The sequence below is a fragment of the Perna viridis genome, chromosome 1 (genome assembly GCF_037379345.1).
Source record: "Perna viridis isolate PV_CMFRI_1.1 ecotype Kerala chromosome 1, ASM3737934v1, whole genome shotgun sequence".
NCBI classification, from domain to species: domain Eukaryota; kingdom Metazoa; phylum Mollusca; class Bivalvia; order Mytilida; family Mytilidae; genus Perna; species Perna viridis.
The window spans coordinates 21,891,960-21,911,495 of NC_142445.1; the positions used below are offsets into that span (position 1 = coordinate 21,891,960).

General features: G+C 31.8%; 1 protein-coding gene across 11 annotated transcripts in view; it reads right to left on the minus strand.

The window, feature by feature from the left end:
* The window catches only part of LOC148627781 (uncharacterized), a 74,884-nt gene that overhangs the window by 41,164 nt on the left and 14,184 nt on the right, over positions 1–19,536 (minus strand). For 6 of the 11 annotated variants that reach the window (XM_088578814.1, XM_088578771.1, XM_088578760.1 and 3 more), the window contains exons 2-3: positions 7,105–7,170; positions 4,845–4,939 (exon numbers count right to left, since the gene is read on the minus strand). In XM_088578814.1, coding sequence (XP_088434940.1) covers positions 4,845–4,939; positions 7,105–7,170 — 161 coding nt within the window. Of the gene's footprint in view, positions 1–4,844; positions 4,940–7,104; positions 7,171–12,585; positions 12,835–15,533; positions 15,555–16,247; positions 16,683–19,536 lie in introns of those variants that run through there. The other 5 variants (XM_088578805.1, XM_088578842.1, XM_088578831.1 and 2 more) reach the window with 5 other exon arrangements.

Sequence of the window (19,536 nt, forward strand, 5' to 3'; positions counted from 1 at the left end):
ACAAGTACCCATACATGTGTTGCAGTCATACACTTTACAGTGATACTGTTACACACATATAAAGTTTGAATCCTATAATAGTAGTTTAAGGTTAACTGCCTTTACAAACAGACAGCCAGACAGATAGGCCATTCATTACTAAGTATCAACACTGTGGAATGAGAAAAAGAAATGTGAGATATATTACAATGCTTTTCTCATTTATCAATAGAAAGGGAGACAAATTCATTAAGTTATTTCAGGATTCATTTAATTCATTCTAAGTAAAAACTATGGAAGTATTATTGTTTGTAAGGTATCAGTTATCAGGGTTTTATCATGGATATAATTAACCATGAAATTTTGGTTCCCAACAAATAGGAAAATTTTAATACTTTTTGTAGATGGAGTTGTCAAATACAAATTCAACAATCTACAAAATAACATTTTTTCCCCTAAACCACAAAAATTATGATAGTACCCAAGAATAAAAATACTTTCAAAGTTTACATTTTGGAAGTAACACAGCTTAACAGTTTACAGTGCATGCAATTACCAAGACAACTCAAAGCACAATTAAGAATTGATATAAGTACATATGGATGGTCATTCACTATGTAAGTCATGAATGTTTCAGCTGGATGTAATTGAACACCATCCATCACATTATTCAGGCCCACTATTGAATTTCAGATTTCTAAATCTCATTACAGTCAACCTGTCACTTACATAGCAAGGTAGTATATATGATTAACCAAGTATGAAGGATCATAGTAAAGGATAGGTTTTACTTTGCAAATGACATGATTTGGTCACAGAAAATGTGTCCCATTAGGAAAATTATACCATAATTTTACCCTCAAAAAGACAGACAGACCCTTTACCCCATTCAAATCTCTATTTTTTTTTTAAATAACAGATACCTTCAGGTGTTAAATATCATCAAATCAGTATTACATGCATGGTGATAGTGAGTGGAACAAGTTCATTTCTATTTTTTGTAAATCACTGCTTGTTTGCCTGAGGACACGATGAGTCTTTCCGAGTGCCAAGTTAGTTTGGTACAAAAGTTTGACCTTTGTGAAAACTATAAAATACACCCCGTCCACTGGCAAAGTTGGTTTAACCTAAGACCACCATAAACAATTTGTCAGACATGTTATGTACTATTGTTGTCTATTAAAGTGTCACTTACAAAATTTCCTCATTTGTTTTTTGGTAACAGTCAGAGACTTGTGTTGAATGTAACCAAATATGGTAAAATGATGTCCAAACAACCATGCTTACCTCACATACAAACTTATTCTTTAAAAACTTTTGAGGGAAAATAATTTTTTTAAATAAATGAAACTATGTCTAATAGAGTCCTAGTTGTAATTAAGCAATTCATAAATGTGAAAGTTAGCACAAAATTTTCCTTATTCAACAAAAAGCCAAAATGTTAAGAAGAGATCCTACCTTGATTTTCTATATTGCTTCTGAATACAAAACTTAATCCCTTACCTATATTGGTGAATCAGTGAAATCACTTTCAGTCATAAAAATCCAATAAAGAAAAAGTACGAAATTTTCCCAGCTGTGTGATCCTCACCAGTTCAATACACATCACACAGGAATACACTCAATTGAATCAAAATGACATAGAATTAGTCACCTCAATACAAAACAAAAATTTATGACCGAAAAGCCATTTACTTTTTTTTGAATTTAGACACAGAGATAATCTGGAGGGCATTTAACCAAATGTTTGAGATGGATTAAAGACTTATCTCATCCCTCCCACACCTACAAGTACTTGTATTGAGAAAGGTGACATACACAGTTATTAGTACAGACATGTTTATTTGGCTAGATGAGAAACAAACAAGTGGTTAGGTAAGAATACCGTCAAGACAACAAAGAATCAAATTGTATATATTTTACATTTTCCATTGATAAAGATACATGTAACAGTTTTTTTATATTAATAGATTAAACCACAAAATTGCATTAACAGGAGTATTTTTATTTCTCATGTAACATGTTTGTATTTGAAAAAAAAAATCTATTTCCATTTTACCACAAAAATCATGATAAAAAGATTTACTCTTTTTTTTTTTTTATTTCCAACATGTTCATTTTTATGCCCTATGTGTTTAAGTTAAAATAAAAAAATATAAATAAATAAATAATTGCATTTCTTTGAAAAATCATTATTGTTTAAAAAAAATTTAGAAACTTACCCAGGCCACAAGAAAACTTTTATATCCACAAATAAATATTCCAGTACTTGATAATATCAATACACAATTGAAACAATGGAAAATGTGACAAATAAGTCGAATTTCTTAGAGTGAGACAGATTAGGTGTTTAATGATTTGTCAACACGCTCCCTAAGGCCCTTCTACATGTACCATGCTACGTTGATCATGTGACCACTCCTTGGTATGCAGGATGTGTATTATATAAAAATTATGATCTACAGCCAGAAGGTGTTATAAATACAAACAAAAAATGATAAACAAATAATAGTCCAATATCCCTGAAGAGTCCTTTTAAATTCTTTTATACACTTGAGATCAACCTTTAAACAAAAGTTAAGGACACCTTGGAATTTTGGACTCTCCTTTGAACTTGTATAAATTCCTGATATATAATACTGCCTTAGATAAATATAAAGATATTTGTGGTTTTTTGACATTAACATTTTACAACTTTTATCTTTTGAAAGGTATTCAACACAAATGAACCCACTAACATTACCTACACCATGCATGATATTGCACTCGACCACATCATCATAAATTTGACATGTTTTCCTATTTCCTATTTTTTGCCTTCCATTTTAGGATGTGAACTTGATTGAGACTTATGTTTTCTCTCTATTTTGAATTAATTTTGTGTATTCTTGACTGAGTAAGCAATATGTCAATGCCCTGACTATAAAACCTAGCTAATATAGGCTTATAACATTCCAAATATTTAATGATTCCACCTTAAGTTAAGCTAATTACATCACATACTATTTCAAATCTAACAACAATGATAGCAATGTGCATTTAATTGATGCACCAAAGGAAACCAGTGTTTTAGTGCAATAATTAATTACTTTTACAAACATAATAATGCCAGGTTTAACAAGTAGAGACTTAACATACAAGAAATATCTCATTTTTCTCACATTTTATTGAAAATTTTCTGAGCAAAGCCAGAGATGCAGAGATCAAAATATTTGTTTTTTCAAATAGAGAAAGTATCCTTGAGTGAAATTACATTGTCTGATCAGTGGGGTTTTGACATGCATGTTTCTGAATGTTCCCATTTTTTTCTGATTCTTACAAACACTTACACTTAAATGTAATGAAACAAAACAAGAATTTTTTCAACTAGTGATACTTCATATCAGTCACATCTCATGGGTTCAAATTAGTGTACTAGGCCTGAGGTCAGGACCCTTTATTTCTGACTAAAAACTTTTAAAATTTCATTTCCTTCATCTTAGATTCATTACTAAAGACACTTAATTGAGGAGTTTTGGTTCTCTTCAGGAGGACCATTGATTTTAGTCCTTCCACTGATGAAAGTATAAAAAATTAATTTATACCCTGCACCTATGTAAATCAATATTTCACAGTTATATAAACAGAGGTTTTGGTAATTTCACATTTCTCAAACTTAAAAAAGTCTTTATACTCTTAAAAGTGCCACAGTGAACTTAAAGACTTCAATATCCATCATACTAAGCAAACATATTTTATCCTAATACAGCTAGAAACAGCAAAGGAAGTTGATATTTGTACACAATATGCACTGTATGTATATGATCCAAAATTTGATTTATACTTATTGCATGCAGATTTCTTTTTTATTACCCCCCTCCAATAAGGCCAGAAAAAAATATGTCTGTTAAAGTTTACATTGAATGAAAAATAGGGTAGGTAGGTAAAATCATTTCATTTTTTTACTTATTTAATACAGGCACTTACTAAAAGATTTCATGACTTTAACAGTGCTCGACTAAAAATGAGGCATTTATGGAACTTCAAGTGATACCCTGTCTGGTAAAAGTGAAAAAAAAAGAGGATGGCAAAATGTTCAAAATGGCTTAACCTGTATTTCATGGTACTTAACAACTGTGTAAAAAAAAATCATTGATCCATTCTCAAGTTAAAATCTGGAAACAGATGGACAGACAGACTGACATGCAGGGTATCACATATATATAACTTTGTGTGGCAGGCTAAAAAAATAGTTTAGCAGCACTTCATAAAAAATACCAATAAAATGTGCAAGGGTAGGTTACCTTAAACAGACAATTTTTTTTCTCTGGCCTATAGATACGGTATCATTAAAAAACCATGAATTTTGTTTTGATCACAATGATACAGCAATTCAAATTACATTGAGAAGAGTTCAAGAGAGAGAACACAAAAAAAATTGCGTTTAGTTGGCCTAAAAACAAAAACAATATTTGTTTCACCTATTCAACTGGCCCCAAACATCAAGAAATCATTTAGCATTCTGAATTTTTATTTAAATGAAGAAACAAAAAAGAACAGATAGAAACACATCTTGTTTATAAAGTGTTGCCGAGTAGAATTCAGTCCAATGGATACAATAGAGTTATTCCTCTTTCCTCAACATTTCAGTATGCTGCATTATTCAGGGCCTAATCTAGAAGGAGAAATGAGCAAAAACTTCTCCCTGTTTGTGCTCACTTCTTCCTTTCGTCTTTGACAGAGAGAAGTTTTTGTAATAGATTACACAGAAAAAATGTCAATACTGTAATTTTTCAAATAGAATATACCAAAACTTCTCCTTGTCATTGATGTCTAGATTAAGCCCTGATTATTGCATTTTAGTGTAAATCAGTAACTGTACTTACGTTTCATCTGTGAAATTAATTCCAAAATATTCCTTTTCTTTTAACTTAAAATGGGAGGCAACTAAATCCAAAAGTTCTCTAGCATAAAGTTTCGGCTGAAAAAAGGATTACAGGTTTAATTCACACCAAAATTTACACATATGACTAATGTTTTTAAGTATGAAAAGAATAAACTCTGGTTTAATCAAATTAAAAAAATAACTAAAAACAAGCAGTGATGACACCAACTATGAGAACTGTTAATAATACAAGTACATTATTTTTAAAACAAAACAGTACAAAACAAAACACTGTATAAGTTATGCAGTTAGGTTGACCTGAGACTTTGAAATTGCTTCAGGCAAGGTAATTGGTTGAGGTATAAAAAAAAATTGGGTTATATGTAGGTAGTCAGTGCCAAAAATACTTAGTACAAACATACATGTACATTGTATGTTTATTGCAAAGTACATGTATTGTTAAATTCATAAGTTAACTAATTTTCTTCAATTCCAAGAATAAGTAAAACATACCTAAATAAAGACCTGCGCTTAAGGCCCATGATACGCCCACTGCCCTATTAACTTGTCCTTATGCTTTTAATGAATTTATGTCATCAACTAGAAATACTGTGAGCCCTATCAAATACTCTCCCCCAAAAAAGTAAATAAAAATGCACAAAAAATTTAGTACTATCAAGGCAACCTCAAGTTTAACTGAGTTTGTTGTCTTGATTTTTCATCCATACATTTCTATCTTGTTCAAAACACACTTTTCTGACAAGGTTACCAAGTACCCGTTATATTTATTAGTTGATCATCATAATGAATGGTCTGTTTTCAACCACTTTTCAACGAATAAAATTTCCTTGGCCATTTCATAACACATAAATATAAAATTTGACATTTATACAAATCAGAAAGGAGCTTACTTCAAAAGATATGAACAATTCCCCAAATTTTCATAAAAGTCAGTGAAAGTGTTTTTGTGTAATTGTGTGAAAACTTGAAAATCCCCCTTTTTTTAAGTATAAAAATTCATAATATGAAAACAATAAGTCTAAAATTTATTAAAATCAGAAGGGAGCTTACGTCAATACATATGAACAATTCACCAAAGTTTCGAAACAGTTGATGAAAGTGTTTTTGAGTTATTGTGCGAAAACTTGAAAATCCCCCTTTTTTAAGTATATAAATTTATAACACTGAAACGATAAATCTTATATTTATAAAAATCGGAAGGGAACTTATGTCAATATATATATGAACAATTCACCAAAATTTCATAAAAGTTGGTGAAAGTGTTTTTGAGTTATTGTCCCAAAACTTGAAAATCCCCCCTTTTTTAAGTAAAAAAATTCATAATACGGAAATGAAAACTCTTAAAGTTATAAAAATCCAAAGGCAGCTTACATGTATGTCAATATATAATTCACCAAAGTTTCATAAAAGTAGGTGAAAGTGTTTTTGAGTTATTGTCCGAAGTGTGGATGACGGACGGACAATGGTATACCACAATACGTCCCACCTTAGACGGGCGTACAAAAATTTCATGACAAAAAAATTTATCCTTAATTCAATAGTAGTTGTAATGCATATATATGTTTTAACAAATTTGTCTTCAAATCTCACTGTAAAGTCAACTAAATCTTTACAGCTAGTTGAAATGTGCCAGTTACGATTTCACTACAAATCTAGCTAGGCTAGAGAGTAATTTAAATAGATCTTTAGGTAGAAATCTGTCCTACATTATACCAATGTGTACTGCTTAACAACAACAAAACACCTGTGTGATCTTTTAGACACTGTCTTTTAATTTGGAATAGCTGTCCATTATAATGACCTTAACCATTAAATGTGCCACCTACCATCATAACTGACAGTAATTCAAACTTGAAAGACAGTGTCCAAAAGATCCACGGGTATTCTGTGGCAGTACAGTTGGGCACATTGCTTTAATGTAAGACAACTTTCTACCTAAGAGCTATTTAAATTATTCACTAGCCTATCTAAATTTGTACTGAAATTGGAACTGGTACATTTCTAATAGCTGTAACTGAGACTTTCCAAGGAAAAGAAAAAAGATATTCTGCTAGTTATAACCTTGAAATGTGGGTATGTTCACTTAAGCAGACAGAAAATATGTTGAAGCAATTTATATTCCATACAAACATGATATAATCTGACTGCCAAATGTAATTTTCACTTAACAATACCTTGCCAATGATCCAATGATTGTTTACAAATGATTTTTTTTTAGTTTACTTGGTTGCTATAGTTACCTGTATAAGTAAGTCCAGTCGTCTTTCATCTGGTAATACTATTTGACTTTTCCTCCCTTCATTCATCTGAAAAAGTAAATAAATATTCATTATTTGACTCTAATAAGCAGGTATTCATTACTTTACAATGATGGTGGTTACCAGGCAATCGACAGCTACTCAAGAGGTTTGTTTGTATGCTGCCAATGAAAGCTGGTCAATGGTTGCTGAGTGTGTTTATACATCTCTTGTGCAGAATTTACTCCATACCTTATTTCTAAAATTAAGCAGTACAATTTCACATATCGACATCTCTGATCAATATTGGAAAAGAATAGTTTCTGACAAGGTATTAAGAATAAATAGAAAATTTTCATATTACCGGTACTGAGTCAGCATCTAAGGCGGTATATCCTATATGATGACAATGTGAAAATACATTTTGATAGAAATCCAACAAACTAGGAATGAAAGTATCACAGTTAAGTAACTAAAATGACACAGGTTTTAAAAGTATCACAGTTAAGTGACTAAGTGACTATTGTAACAAAGAAATAGAACAGTCTAATCAAGTGTTACATTAAGTCCACATTTTTTTTCTTCTTCAATTAAATACAACAATAAATATAAGTGTATAATCTGTGGAAAAGACATGAGAAAAAAATCAGTAAATTTCAAATAATTTTTAGTAAATATCATACAAAAAAAAAAGGAACTGAATTTTCAGCAGTCTGCAAATGATTTTCCTACTAGCAGTCTTTAGCAATGGGTTAATGATTAAATTGCAGACTGCTTTCAGGAAAATAATAAAACACTATGGTATTCAGTTTTTTTTTCAGTATCCTAGCAAAAATCAATGAAAGGGAGACAACTCTAAAAGATTCCTAACACTATAATTAGAGAAGAAGATACTGCACAGTAAGTTATAGATTTCCAGCAGCAAATTAAACCTTGAATTTTCAGTGCATGAGAGTAAATTATATGTATTTTACCAATAAGTTGACCTTATGTCCCCTCCATACCTTAAGTAGAGATTTAAAGCTAAATTAAACACTTCCCTGACTAAGGTCATGATAATAGATTGACTTTCAATACTTAGCCAGTTTCCTATACAGCGGGATAGATACAATCAGAATAAGTGGGGGTCTAAGTACTTCATTAAATCTTGCTAAGTTATTCATAACATATAGAGTTACAAGTAGACAACATGTAGCCATACTTAGTCTACATTGGCACAGTACCAGGTTTACCATAAAGTTCTGGTCTATAGTATGATTAAAACAGTTCCTGCTATTATAAAAATGATCTAATTAGTGTAGGTCAAATAAAGCTACAACAGACTTTCAATTGCTAACTTCAGCAGTTAATTTCAACAAATTTGCTTAATAAGGAAACTAAATTTGAAAGATTTGGAAGCCCAAATAATTTTTACAAGACACTGACATAGTACAAGTGGCTACAGGCACAGAGTATCGTCTACTTTAGCAATGAAGTAGACATTGATACATATACAAGTACTTCACATTCAATGTACAAACACTAATATTTCTATACCCCTTTCAATCTAACACTACCAAGGACTTCATTTTGAAGAAGTAGAAACACTGAAGGGGAATTTAGTGGTAATAGCAATACAATTATAAAGGAAACAAGCAGTAACAATAACACACACAAATCTTGTGTTACAAGTAAGTTTCCAGTCTTCCTTTTTTCTTTGCTTCAAGTCAAATAATAATGAAACCAAAATGAATCAAAGTGCTGTTAGCACTGGAGGTTTTTGATTGCGGAAATTGTAGCCTGAACAAAGATTACATGATGTAAAATAAAACTATACATTTGCATCTCCCATATTATTTAGAACTGTTTATTTTTTCTTACATGTGTAAACTAAATGTCAATCATTACTATCGATTTTTGAAGTATTAACTATAATCAATTGTGGAAACAGTATCCATCTTCACAATCATCTCAGCTTAAGAAAATCATTTCTTTGATGAACAGAATATTGTCCAGAATTTGACACATTTTATCAATTTGAATTTTTCCACAAATTTAGCTGGTTAAAATCACTGCTCTTCACCTTGTGTTTATTAACCATAAAACATGAAAGATAGAATGGAGATTTTGACTGATAAGTGTGTTAATTGGAACATGCTTAACACATTTCATGCTTCTTGACACATTACTGCAAGAACTTTATACCTTAAGTGCAAATTTATTACTTTTTTTTTGTGTAGTGTTCAAAAATAGCAGAGAAGTTCCAGTGGTGAACTGGCGACATAAGGTATTTTGATCCTGAAGAATAAAAAAGCACGTAACAAAAGGAAGTGCCCTATGATGGAGACAAATGTTCTACAACAAAGTATAAAAATTTTTACAAAAGTATGTCAATGAGGAATACCATAGTATATTCATTGTAGACTGGCTTAAAAAATACTTTCTTTGTGCTTGCATACTAGTACATGTAGTATGTCAAAAGATAACACTGATAAAATTTTGACCAAAAACCAAAATGTAACACTTGATTTACTATTGAAAATATTTCCTTAAGTAGCAGTCCTTATAAAAATCAGACAGGATGCATTTCATGGGTGAAAAGCCTATATATTTTTATTTTTGATATTTTGTTTGAATTGACAACTGTCTGAAACAACTAGTTTACAGTAAACAGAAAGTTACATGTGGTGTTAAATATAACCCTTGCTCCTATGAGACATAAATCACATAGAATCCAATGTAGAATTCAAAATTCAGGGAGACAAATCTGAAAATGACATTCAAATACAGTAGAAACCATTGGCTTTTCAATGTGAATTATCTCCCAAGAGCAGACAGATTGGAATGGATGATTATACATTTCATAATACTGCCTTATAAAACAACTTAATAATAAAAATAAAAATGAGTAGTCTTTTTTGGGAGTATCACAAATTACAGTTTGTTTTGTTTGTTGGGGTTTAACGTCCGAGCAGCAATATTTCAGCTATATTCAGACGACACAAATTACAGAATGTGCATGACTCTTAGCTAGAGTACTACATAAGTACAAGAATAGCTCATATGTAGTGCAAATAATTTACAAGATACTAGTAATTATTTAACTAACACTATTTCTGTACGGGTAATTATGTTAAGAAAAAAATAATCCTCTTAACCAGTCTTATGTGGAGTGTTTCTAAAGGCTGTACAGTATGGAACGGTGTACGTCAAGTGGATTTTTTTTGTTGAGATTGTCAATGTGAAGTGGCAAAGGGGCTTTTTTTCATTGAGAGTGTATACTATTGGTTAAAATCTTATAATATACAAAATTGACCTACTATTCCTTAATAAAATTCAACAGAAACAATAAGGAAGGATGTCTCCTACTTAAATATTTGTGGGGAAAAATGGAAATTTTTACTACCGCCTTAAAAATATCTTAAATATTACGTAGAATTTAAACAAGAAAAGCAGTGCTTGACAGGGAAATAATTTTACAAATACCCTCCAAAGAGTACTTCAGACAGAAACATTAAATCCAAAGAAAAAACTGAAACATTACAATGACAAATGTATCTTCAACTCTATTTCACTACAACATGAATCAAATTAGAAATAAGACATAAAAACCCAAATCATCAGCCAGATAATTTGCTTAAAATTATCTCTTTTTTTAAAGTAAAATGCATAAAAAATGCTCCAACATAGCTTTTTTCATCAAACTGAATTTGAGACTCATTATTAGATAGAGAAACAGGCAATTGTAAGGATGACTCATAAAAAAATGACTCAAAATGGTCAAATTTCATTTTTGAACATTAATCCGTATGATTACAGAGTAAAAACACCCAGTTCTGTCATTTCACAGTGAAATATCAAAGGAAAACACTTAAAATATTGGAGATAACTGATCAATGCAGCTGATCTGTATGTTCCTCCATACACCAATATATCGCATGCATGTCAGAAATGCAAGAGTTGGCCAATTACATTGACTTGAGAAATTCTTTGTGTATAAATATTACGTAACTTTCTGATCCTATCACATTGAAAGTGTTACAAGACATCTGCTTCACATTTGGAACATTAATTAAGTCTTTACTTTTTTGTTTTGGTTTGTTGATACAACAATACACATGATGGATAGTAAATCATACCCTATCATATAACAAGTCCTTCAAAACGTTTTTGCTAATTGCAGTCTGTGCCTTCTACGAGAGAAGCAGAGATCATCTCAAAACTCAAACAAATTTTGTGAAAATTTATCTTTTTTGGCTAACAGCTAAAAAGTAATTCAAAGACACTAAAGTTAATAATATAGATAGCTTATTCCTGAGTATTGAGAACTACCTTAATTCAAATCCACTACAGAACCATTTTTTTTTGTTTTTATAAAGTATATAGAACAGAAAACAAAAGCACCTTGCTGCAAAATTAAAGCTTTAAAATGAATACCTATCATTGTCCAGTGAAAACAGTGTACAAATAAAAGTGGAGGGTGCTTAACTCCTCATCTATTGATTTTAATACAGAGGAATCTTTTAAAAAATAATGAAGTCAAAAGATCAAACAGCAATAGCATAATTTCCAAATATAAAGACATTGCAATGAAATTGGAACTTGACCTAAAGGCCATTATAGCATATTCTAAATGGAAGTGAAAATTTGATCAATATTCGTTAATAAATTGTGAGAGTGCTTACAATGACAGACCATACATCTGTAGTCAGACAAATGGCCTAACAGACTGACACACTATCATAAATACAAGTAACATAAATGTACAGATCAGAACCCATGTATCAATCCATTAAAAAAAGGTAAGGTCTAAAATGGAAAGTAGAATCTACAAAAAATTAACTTCAAAATGGTCCAGCATGGACTTCCAATCTCTTATCATTTATACAGAAGGAATGTGTAAAATACAACTAATTTACTCTCTGTAATGGTCATCAACAGAGTAAGAAATATAATAAGGAACATGACAAATGGCTCCAATTTCTATTGACATGTACATATAGTTGACCTGCTAAGCCCATACTGTATTATCAGGAGAGTGTCTAGCAGTTTCACTGGTGTTACAGGCCACAATAACCTGTAAAACTACTCAGGTTAACTCTAAATGTCTGACTGAATAATTACTGTTAGTTTCTTTGTCAAGATTGCTTTATCTTAAGCTTGATATTTTTTTCCAATATACAATCGTAACAAATGCATAAATATGCTATCATGAAAACTGATGACATGCAGAAGAATATTGAATTAGTCTGTCAACCTGATTATTGGAAGCAGCAGCATTACTTACAACGAATCTGTGATTATAAAATGTCATCATATCTTCCCCTGATCTTTCTCATGTAAATCCAATAAATTTGCACATCCCACTTCATTTGTATTTAAACTTTATTTCCCCAATGTCAATCTTATCTCACACCTTTACCATCAAACTTGCAAATTACATTGTATATTACCATCATGGGAGCACTAAATCCTGGTCTAGCAATAGTTCATCACTAATCTCACCTTTACAAGGCCATCTGCTCTTTACAGCACTACAAGTCCAATATTTCTACCATCTGCCTGTACAGTACCCCCTTAAATTGTCAATTACAGAAACAATACAGACATTACAATAATTTCACACATTAGACAATCCATCTTCTTCAGTCAACAGACTATAGACAACACACAGTCTCTGTAATCCTTATCACTGTCTATATTACCACAATTAGATAGGAACAATTGATTTTGGTCCTGTCCAGCTCATAACAAGAGCCAGCATTACATTATGAATTCATAAAGTCCTGTTCCATAGTTGATAATAGCAACAAATCAAACATAAACCAAGATCTGTGGATTGGAAAATGCCCAAATGATTTCTGAATTGCAATGTTGATGTTCTGATAATCTGGATTGGAATAATTCAGCTCTGTTCAAGTACAGAGAACATTGCCCATGCCTAGCACAGATAACAAATGACAAAAAACAAAAAGTTAGATGAGTACTCTGAAAGCTGACTGTATATTCAAATAGAATCATTTATCTACAAGTCATACAGTGAAACATTTCATAACTTACACTACGACTTTCTGTACAGGAATCAACAAATATACATACATGTATTAGAAACCAAATATATGTCACAGTGTGCTGTGAAATGAAACAACTATTTTCAATAGTAAACAAATCAACCAAGAAGCAACTAACCTACATGTTTATCTAGCAATATTCAATGTGATTTTATAATTATAAGATAGTTTTAAAGAATCTTATACAACACTATTAATAGTGCAATGTTTTTCAAACCAATATACATGTACAATCTTTAAGAAAGCACATCCAAAACAACTTACAAGACCATTGAAATCTTTCCCAAAGCCTTGGATTCCCTATGAGATTTTTGCAGGTTTTATTCTTTCAATATGTGGCCATTTTTCATGGTTGAAAGGGAAATCAACAAGGATTCATGAAGATGGGGACATATATGTGCAATTACCTAACATTGATAAACAGGCAATAAAATTGTGATTTCATGTTAGACGTCCCAGAAGATTAAATTATTGTTACAAAATGAATTTTTGGAATGGAACTGTTTTCTCTGACTTTAAATGTACATACTTGTAATTGCATGTGAATGCATGGCAGTGTTTTAATAAAATTCATTGTGGTAGCCAAGTACTTATCCTTGTTCCTAATCACTTGGAACTCTTCCTTTCTTCTTTTCATGTATGGAAAAAAATATCCTAAGAGGGAGTGTTATAAGAATTTATTAGCCTTTCAAAAAAAGAAAACTTTAACAACAGATCTATACAACATTAAAATGAAGAGTTCATTGACGTACTACCCTTAACAAGCAGCTCCCAGGAGCCTATATCGCTCAACTGGTTAATTTTTGGTCTTTCAAAGGCAATAACTCTAATAAGGAGCTTTCCGACAATTTGACTCAATAAACGCTTTGGTAGGACTTACCACAAGGATCATTTCATCAATGGAAAGTTTCATTCTATCTATTATAGATAAACCTAAAAGTTTTGGAGATATTTGCGAAAAAGTTCTGCCTGACCCCTATGTTCTATTTTCAGTAACGGTGGCCATGTTTTTCGACGAATCAAAAATCCCAAAACCAGTTCCATGCATGATACCCCACGAAACCTTCATTCCAAGTTTGGTTTTAATTGGTCAAGTAGTGTCAGTGGAGAAGAGTTTTGAAAAATTGTTAATGACGATGACAGACGCCATGTGATGGCAATAGCTGACATGGCTTCTGGCCAGGTGAGCTGAAAATGAAGATCTTAACCTGGTATGCTTTCATTCTACAAATCAGCATGATAATATATCATAAAAGATACTCTCCCCTGTCTTTCCAGCCACTAAGTCTACTAAGAAATAAGGATCTTGACATGTAAAGCAGTCTATGCAAAACCTTTTTTTTTGTACTGGTCATTCGGACCTGTAAAGCTTACAGTTTTATTGGACTGCATGACGTTTTTCTGGTCTGGCCAATTTTCTTTTAATCTTAACTGCTTTGCTGGGTACTGCACCCTCCGTATACCTTAAAGACATTTTTCAACAGTTTCGTACATGAGCGGCCATTTGTATTTTTCAGGGAAAACAACCTGATGACGGATGTACAATAAAACTCGAAAACGATGTCAGACTTTTGGTCCAGATATCAGAGCGATCTTTATCGAACCGGCAGCAATATCATCGGATTTGACCGAAGGTCCGACGAGTTTCGTATAGACTGGTAAAGAATGTCATTGTTAATACTAAATACACAAGGTGAGCCTAACCTCAAGTTGTTTTTGTAACCATGATGCCTTTAGAATACTGACTATCAGGTAAAAGACATTAACAAGTCACTGGCTTGTTAACATTGATAGGAATAAATACTGTATTTGTAGTTAGTGATTGGTTAGGATAACCCTGTAAGAAATGTAATTCAGTAGCAATCTAGCAGGTACTCGTTTACCAATGTTTTTACTTCATGTTCAGAATTTTTATTAGTATTCTGTGGAATGAGGCCCAATTCTTGCAGATACTGTTAGCATCTTCAGACACAAAACAATTTATTTGAAAATATGTATCCAAGGCTTGTGATGACTATGTTCAGTATACATGTATGAAGTGCCAACAATTCAATAGCATGATGAAAAAGATGAAAAACAGTTTATCATGTTAGTATTTTGTGAAGATAACACTATATATTCCCAGGCTTTTGTAGGTGCCAAAAACTTTTTCAAATGATAAAATGCATCTCTATTAAATACAACAGCATCAAAATTGAAACTAAACTCTATCCAGCCTCAGAACAAGTAGACCAGAGCACAGAGTGTCTTGGTACTACACTTTGTAGATCTTCACTTTAGCATGTACATTTTAATCCTGTATGATTTCTTCAGAGCTAAATACCTGTGTTTAAAAAAAATATTGGTATACCCACTTTCCACCACATGCATAATGACACTTACCCTAACTCAAACTGCAGAATTTTATTGCAAAAACTACTTGAAGCATAAATCCTCAATTAGAACTAAATCATTACAAATCAGATGTCTCCACCTGGTAGTGGTTTTGGCAGGTGATTTCTATGCATTGTTCCAATTATCTGCTATCATGAAGAGATCTTGTGAAGATGTTTTACTTCCCTTTCTTCATGTGTGCAGAACAATATTTTACTATGCTTGAAAGCACTGATACAATGACATATAAGTAATTTGACATATATGTACATGTACTGAAATTACACACAAAAAGATTATCTGATAGAAATGCATTATGCCTAAAGTCAAACTGCACAAAGTTGAACCTTTGAAGAATCTACATCTACAATGTCAGTACCACCCTAGATACTTTTTAAAAGAAATTTGAAAGACTATTGTGCCTGTTTTAGAAAGAGTGATCAAAACCACATAACCCGAATGATATCATGGCAGCATATGGTATTATACAGGTCCAGTGAATTAGATAATTTTTTTTTTCAATTCAAGATAAACCAGCACAATGAAAAAAGTCACTATAGTCCACAACAAAAACAACAACAAAACACCTACGGTAATAATAAGCAGAAAGATTTTTGTTGTATGTTTAACAGTATATAAATACATATTACTAAATTTTCTAGCAACATGTTGCCATTGATTAAACTAAATCTAAAAACACATGTATACGTAACACCCACTTACCCAAACTTTTGTGAGACGTCTTTTCAGCGTCCCAGACATTGTATCAATATGATAAAAGACTTCTCAATCAAGCAAATTAAGTTCCTACACAGTAGAAAATCCTATAACTAAACATTGACATTATTTCATCATATAGATTCTGACTTGCTCTACATGTATATTAACAATTGAGTGATTAAGAACGACACAAGTCACACAATCCCTCGGTTTCCTTCATCCTCTCTTCCACTTCCTGTTACACATTTAACAATATCTTCAGTAACTTTTCAACCACTTAGCAATATTAATCGTACTTATTATTATATTTTTTTTGTCTTCCATTGCGTATGTTTCATTTTAAAATCCAGATAGGTAAGAAACATATGTTTTCAAAGCTATTAGATAATATTGAGTTCCTTTACAGAGATTTGCACCACAAAACGTGTATGGATTGCTTGTCCTCTGATCAATATTGTTTCTTCAGGTAAGGGAATGACAACAAAATTAGATCACATATAATGTTACATGTAGGTCCAAATGAAAATAAAACAAATTCTGTGTAGTATGAAAATTGATTCCTTTGGACTTGAGCTATTTTTTCTTATTGTTCTTAATCACACTTCATTAAGTTTTAAAGGACATAGATTAAAATATTTCCGACATAATCAGATAATCTTCTTTAATGTGTTGAATGCTCTATAGAAATAAAAGTTATCTTGTTATGAAACAAGACACTTCTGCTAATTATCCTACAATAGCTTATTTAAACATATGTCTAGAATATGTCGACCTCTGACATAAAATTTGCTGAGCACGCCCTTCAAAGTATAGAGCTTGTGAAAACCTAGAAGTATATTGTTCTTAAAGTTCAGACTAAAATTTGACGAAATTGCAACATGGACGTGGCAACATGTATTACAAGTATGTAATACCTTAAATAGCATTCCAGAAATTAAATGCCACAAGATATTTCTCATAATGTTGCATTGATTACCTTGTAAGAGGTAGATGGGATATAAAACATACATGTACATGAACAGTGAAAGCCATCAGACCCTGAATAAACTGAAAACCTGTCTTAACCAGACACATTTAGGAGTCTCTTTATATCAGTTTAAATTTATTTTGAACCTGAGTAAACCAAATACCAGTCTAAACTTAACCAAATTCTACAGTCCAAAAGGGGTCTGGTTTAGACAAGTTTTACCGTACTCATATGCAATGGATGAAATCATTAAGCTAGTTAACTGACTAAAAATGAGTTATTTTGAAAAACAAGGGGAGGGGGTGTTTTAATTCATTATTTAGGAGCAAACAAACATGCAAGGATAAGACTGGGCAATCCTTCAAAAAAAAAAAGTTGTGCCAGTGGAAACTTCTAGTTGATGATAAATGATTTAGGGATTGTTTTGAATTTTTGACCAGGTGATTGGAAATAACCAACTTTGAGGCAGTTGACACTTCACAAATCATGATTACTTGATGAACCTCATGGTTCATGAACAAGACTAAACTTTCCCAAAGTTGATTATGTGAACATAACATGGTAAACTAGAGACTCAAGAGAGCCTGAATCGCTCACCTAGTTAACCATTTGCTTATTTGAAAAACTTGAGGAATGAGACAGGCTAAGTTAAAATCAACAAAAATTATTCATAGCATTTTCATGACCTGAACTAGAATTTTGCTAAAGGCAACAATTTTTGAATTTTTCTCAAAAACCTGTCTTATGACTCTTAAGTTCCATTTTTAATATAGGCAGCCATATCTATTCATGGATTAAAAATCACAACAGTCATTTTGAGCACAATACACTAAAGAACTATTATGCTTATTTTCATTCAATGACCTTAAATGGTTTTAGAGAAGAAGATTTTCAAAGTTGTACATGTGAAAAAAAAAAAAAAAACAACAAAAAACTATTTCAGGGGTCGAAACTCCTACATTAGTCAATGAATGGTTTTGAAAATTTCAGTATAGGTCCTTCTCATGATGCTTAACAAATTTACTCTGCCAGAAATTTGCTAAAGGCAACGGTTTTTGAGTTATTTGCAAAAAAACTGCCATCTGACTCCTATGTTTTATTTTTAGTAATGGCTGCCATGTTTTTTCATGAATCAAACAATCCCAACGGTCATTTTGTGTGGGATACCCTGAGGAACATATATGCCAACTTTCATTGAATTCTGTGCAATGGATTTTGAGAAGAAGATTTTCAAAGTTGCACATGCGAAAAATGCAAAAAAAATTGTTTCAGGAGCTTTTACTCCTACATCAGTTGACCAATCGTTTTGAAAATTTTGGCATAGGTCCATTTCATGATGCTGAACAATACTACCCTGCAGAAATTTGCTGAAGGCAACGATTTTTTAGTTATTTGCAAAAAAAACTGCAATCTGAGTAACAGTGGCCATGTTTTTTCATGGATCAAAAATCCCAACTGTCGTTTTGTGCAGACACCCTAAGGAACAATCATGCCAAGTTTAAAACCTGTCAGTCCAGTAGTTTCAGAGGAGAAGATTTTTTAAAATTTGTCCATGATGACAACGGATGCCAAGTGATGGCATAAGCTCACTTTATTTAAAAAAAACAATCCTCATAATTTAATTTCTAACCGATTCCTGTCAAAATTAAGATTCGTTCCTTCATCATTAAAAATCACAACAATCATTTTGAGCACAATACACTAAAGAACTATTATGCTTATTTTCATTCAATGATCTTAAATGGTTTTAGAGAAGAAGATTTTCAAAGTTGTACATGTGAAAAAAAAAAAAAAACAACAAAAAACTATTTCAGGGGACGTAACTCCTACATTAGTCAATGAATGGTTTTGAAAATTTCAGTATAGGTCCTTCTCATGATGCTTAACAAATTTACTCTGCCAGAAATCTGCTAAAGGCAACGGTTTTTGAGTTATTTGCAAAAAAACTGCCATCTGACTCCTATGTTTTATTTTTAGTAATGGCTGCCATGTTTTTTCATGAATCAAACAATCCCAACGGTCATTTTGTGTGGGATACCCTGAGGAACATATATGCCAACTTTCATTGAATTCTGTGCAATGGATTTTGAGAAGAAGATTTTCAAAGTTGCACATGCGAAAAATGCAAAAAAAACTGTTCCAGGGGGCGTAACTCCTACATCAGTTGACCAATTGTTTTGAAAATTTTGGCACAGGTCCGTCTCATGATGTTAAACAATGTTAACCGTGCCAGAAATTTGCTGAAGGCAAGGGTTTTTGAGTAATTTGCAAAAAAACTGTTATCTGACACCCTTATGTTCTATTTTCAGTAATGGCGGCCATGTT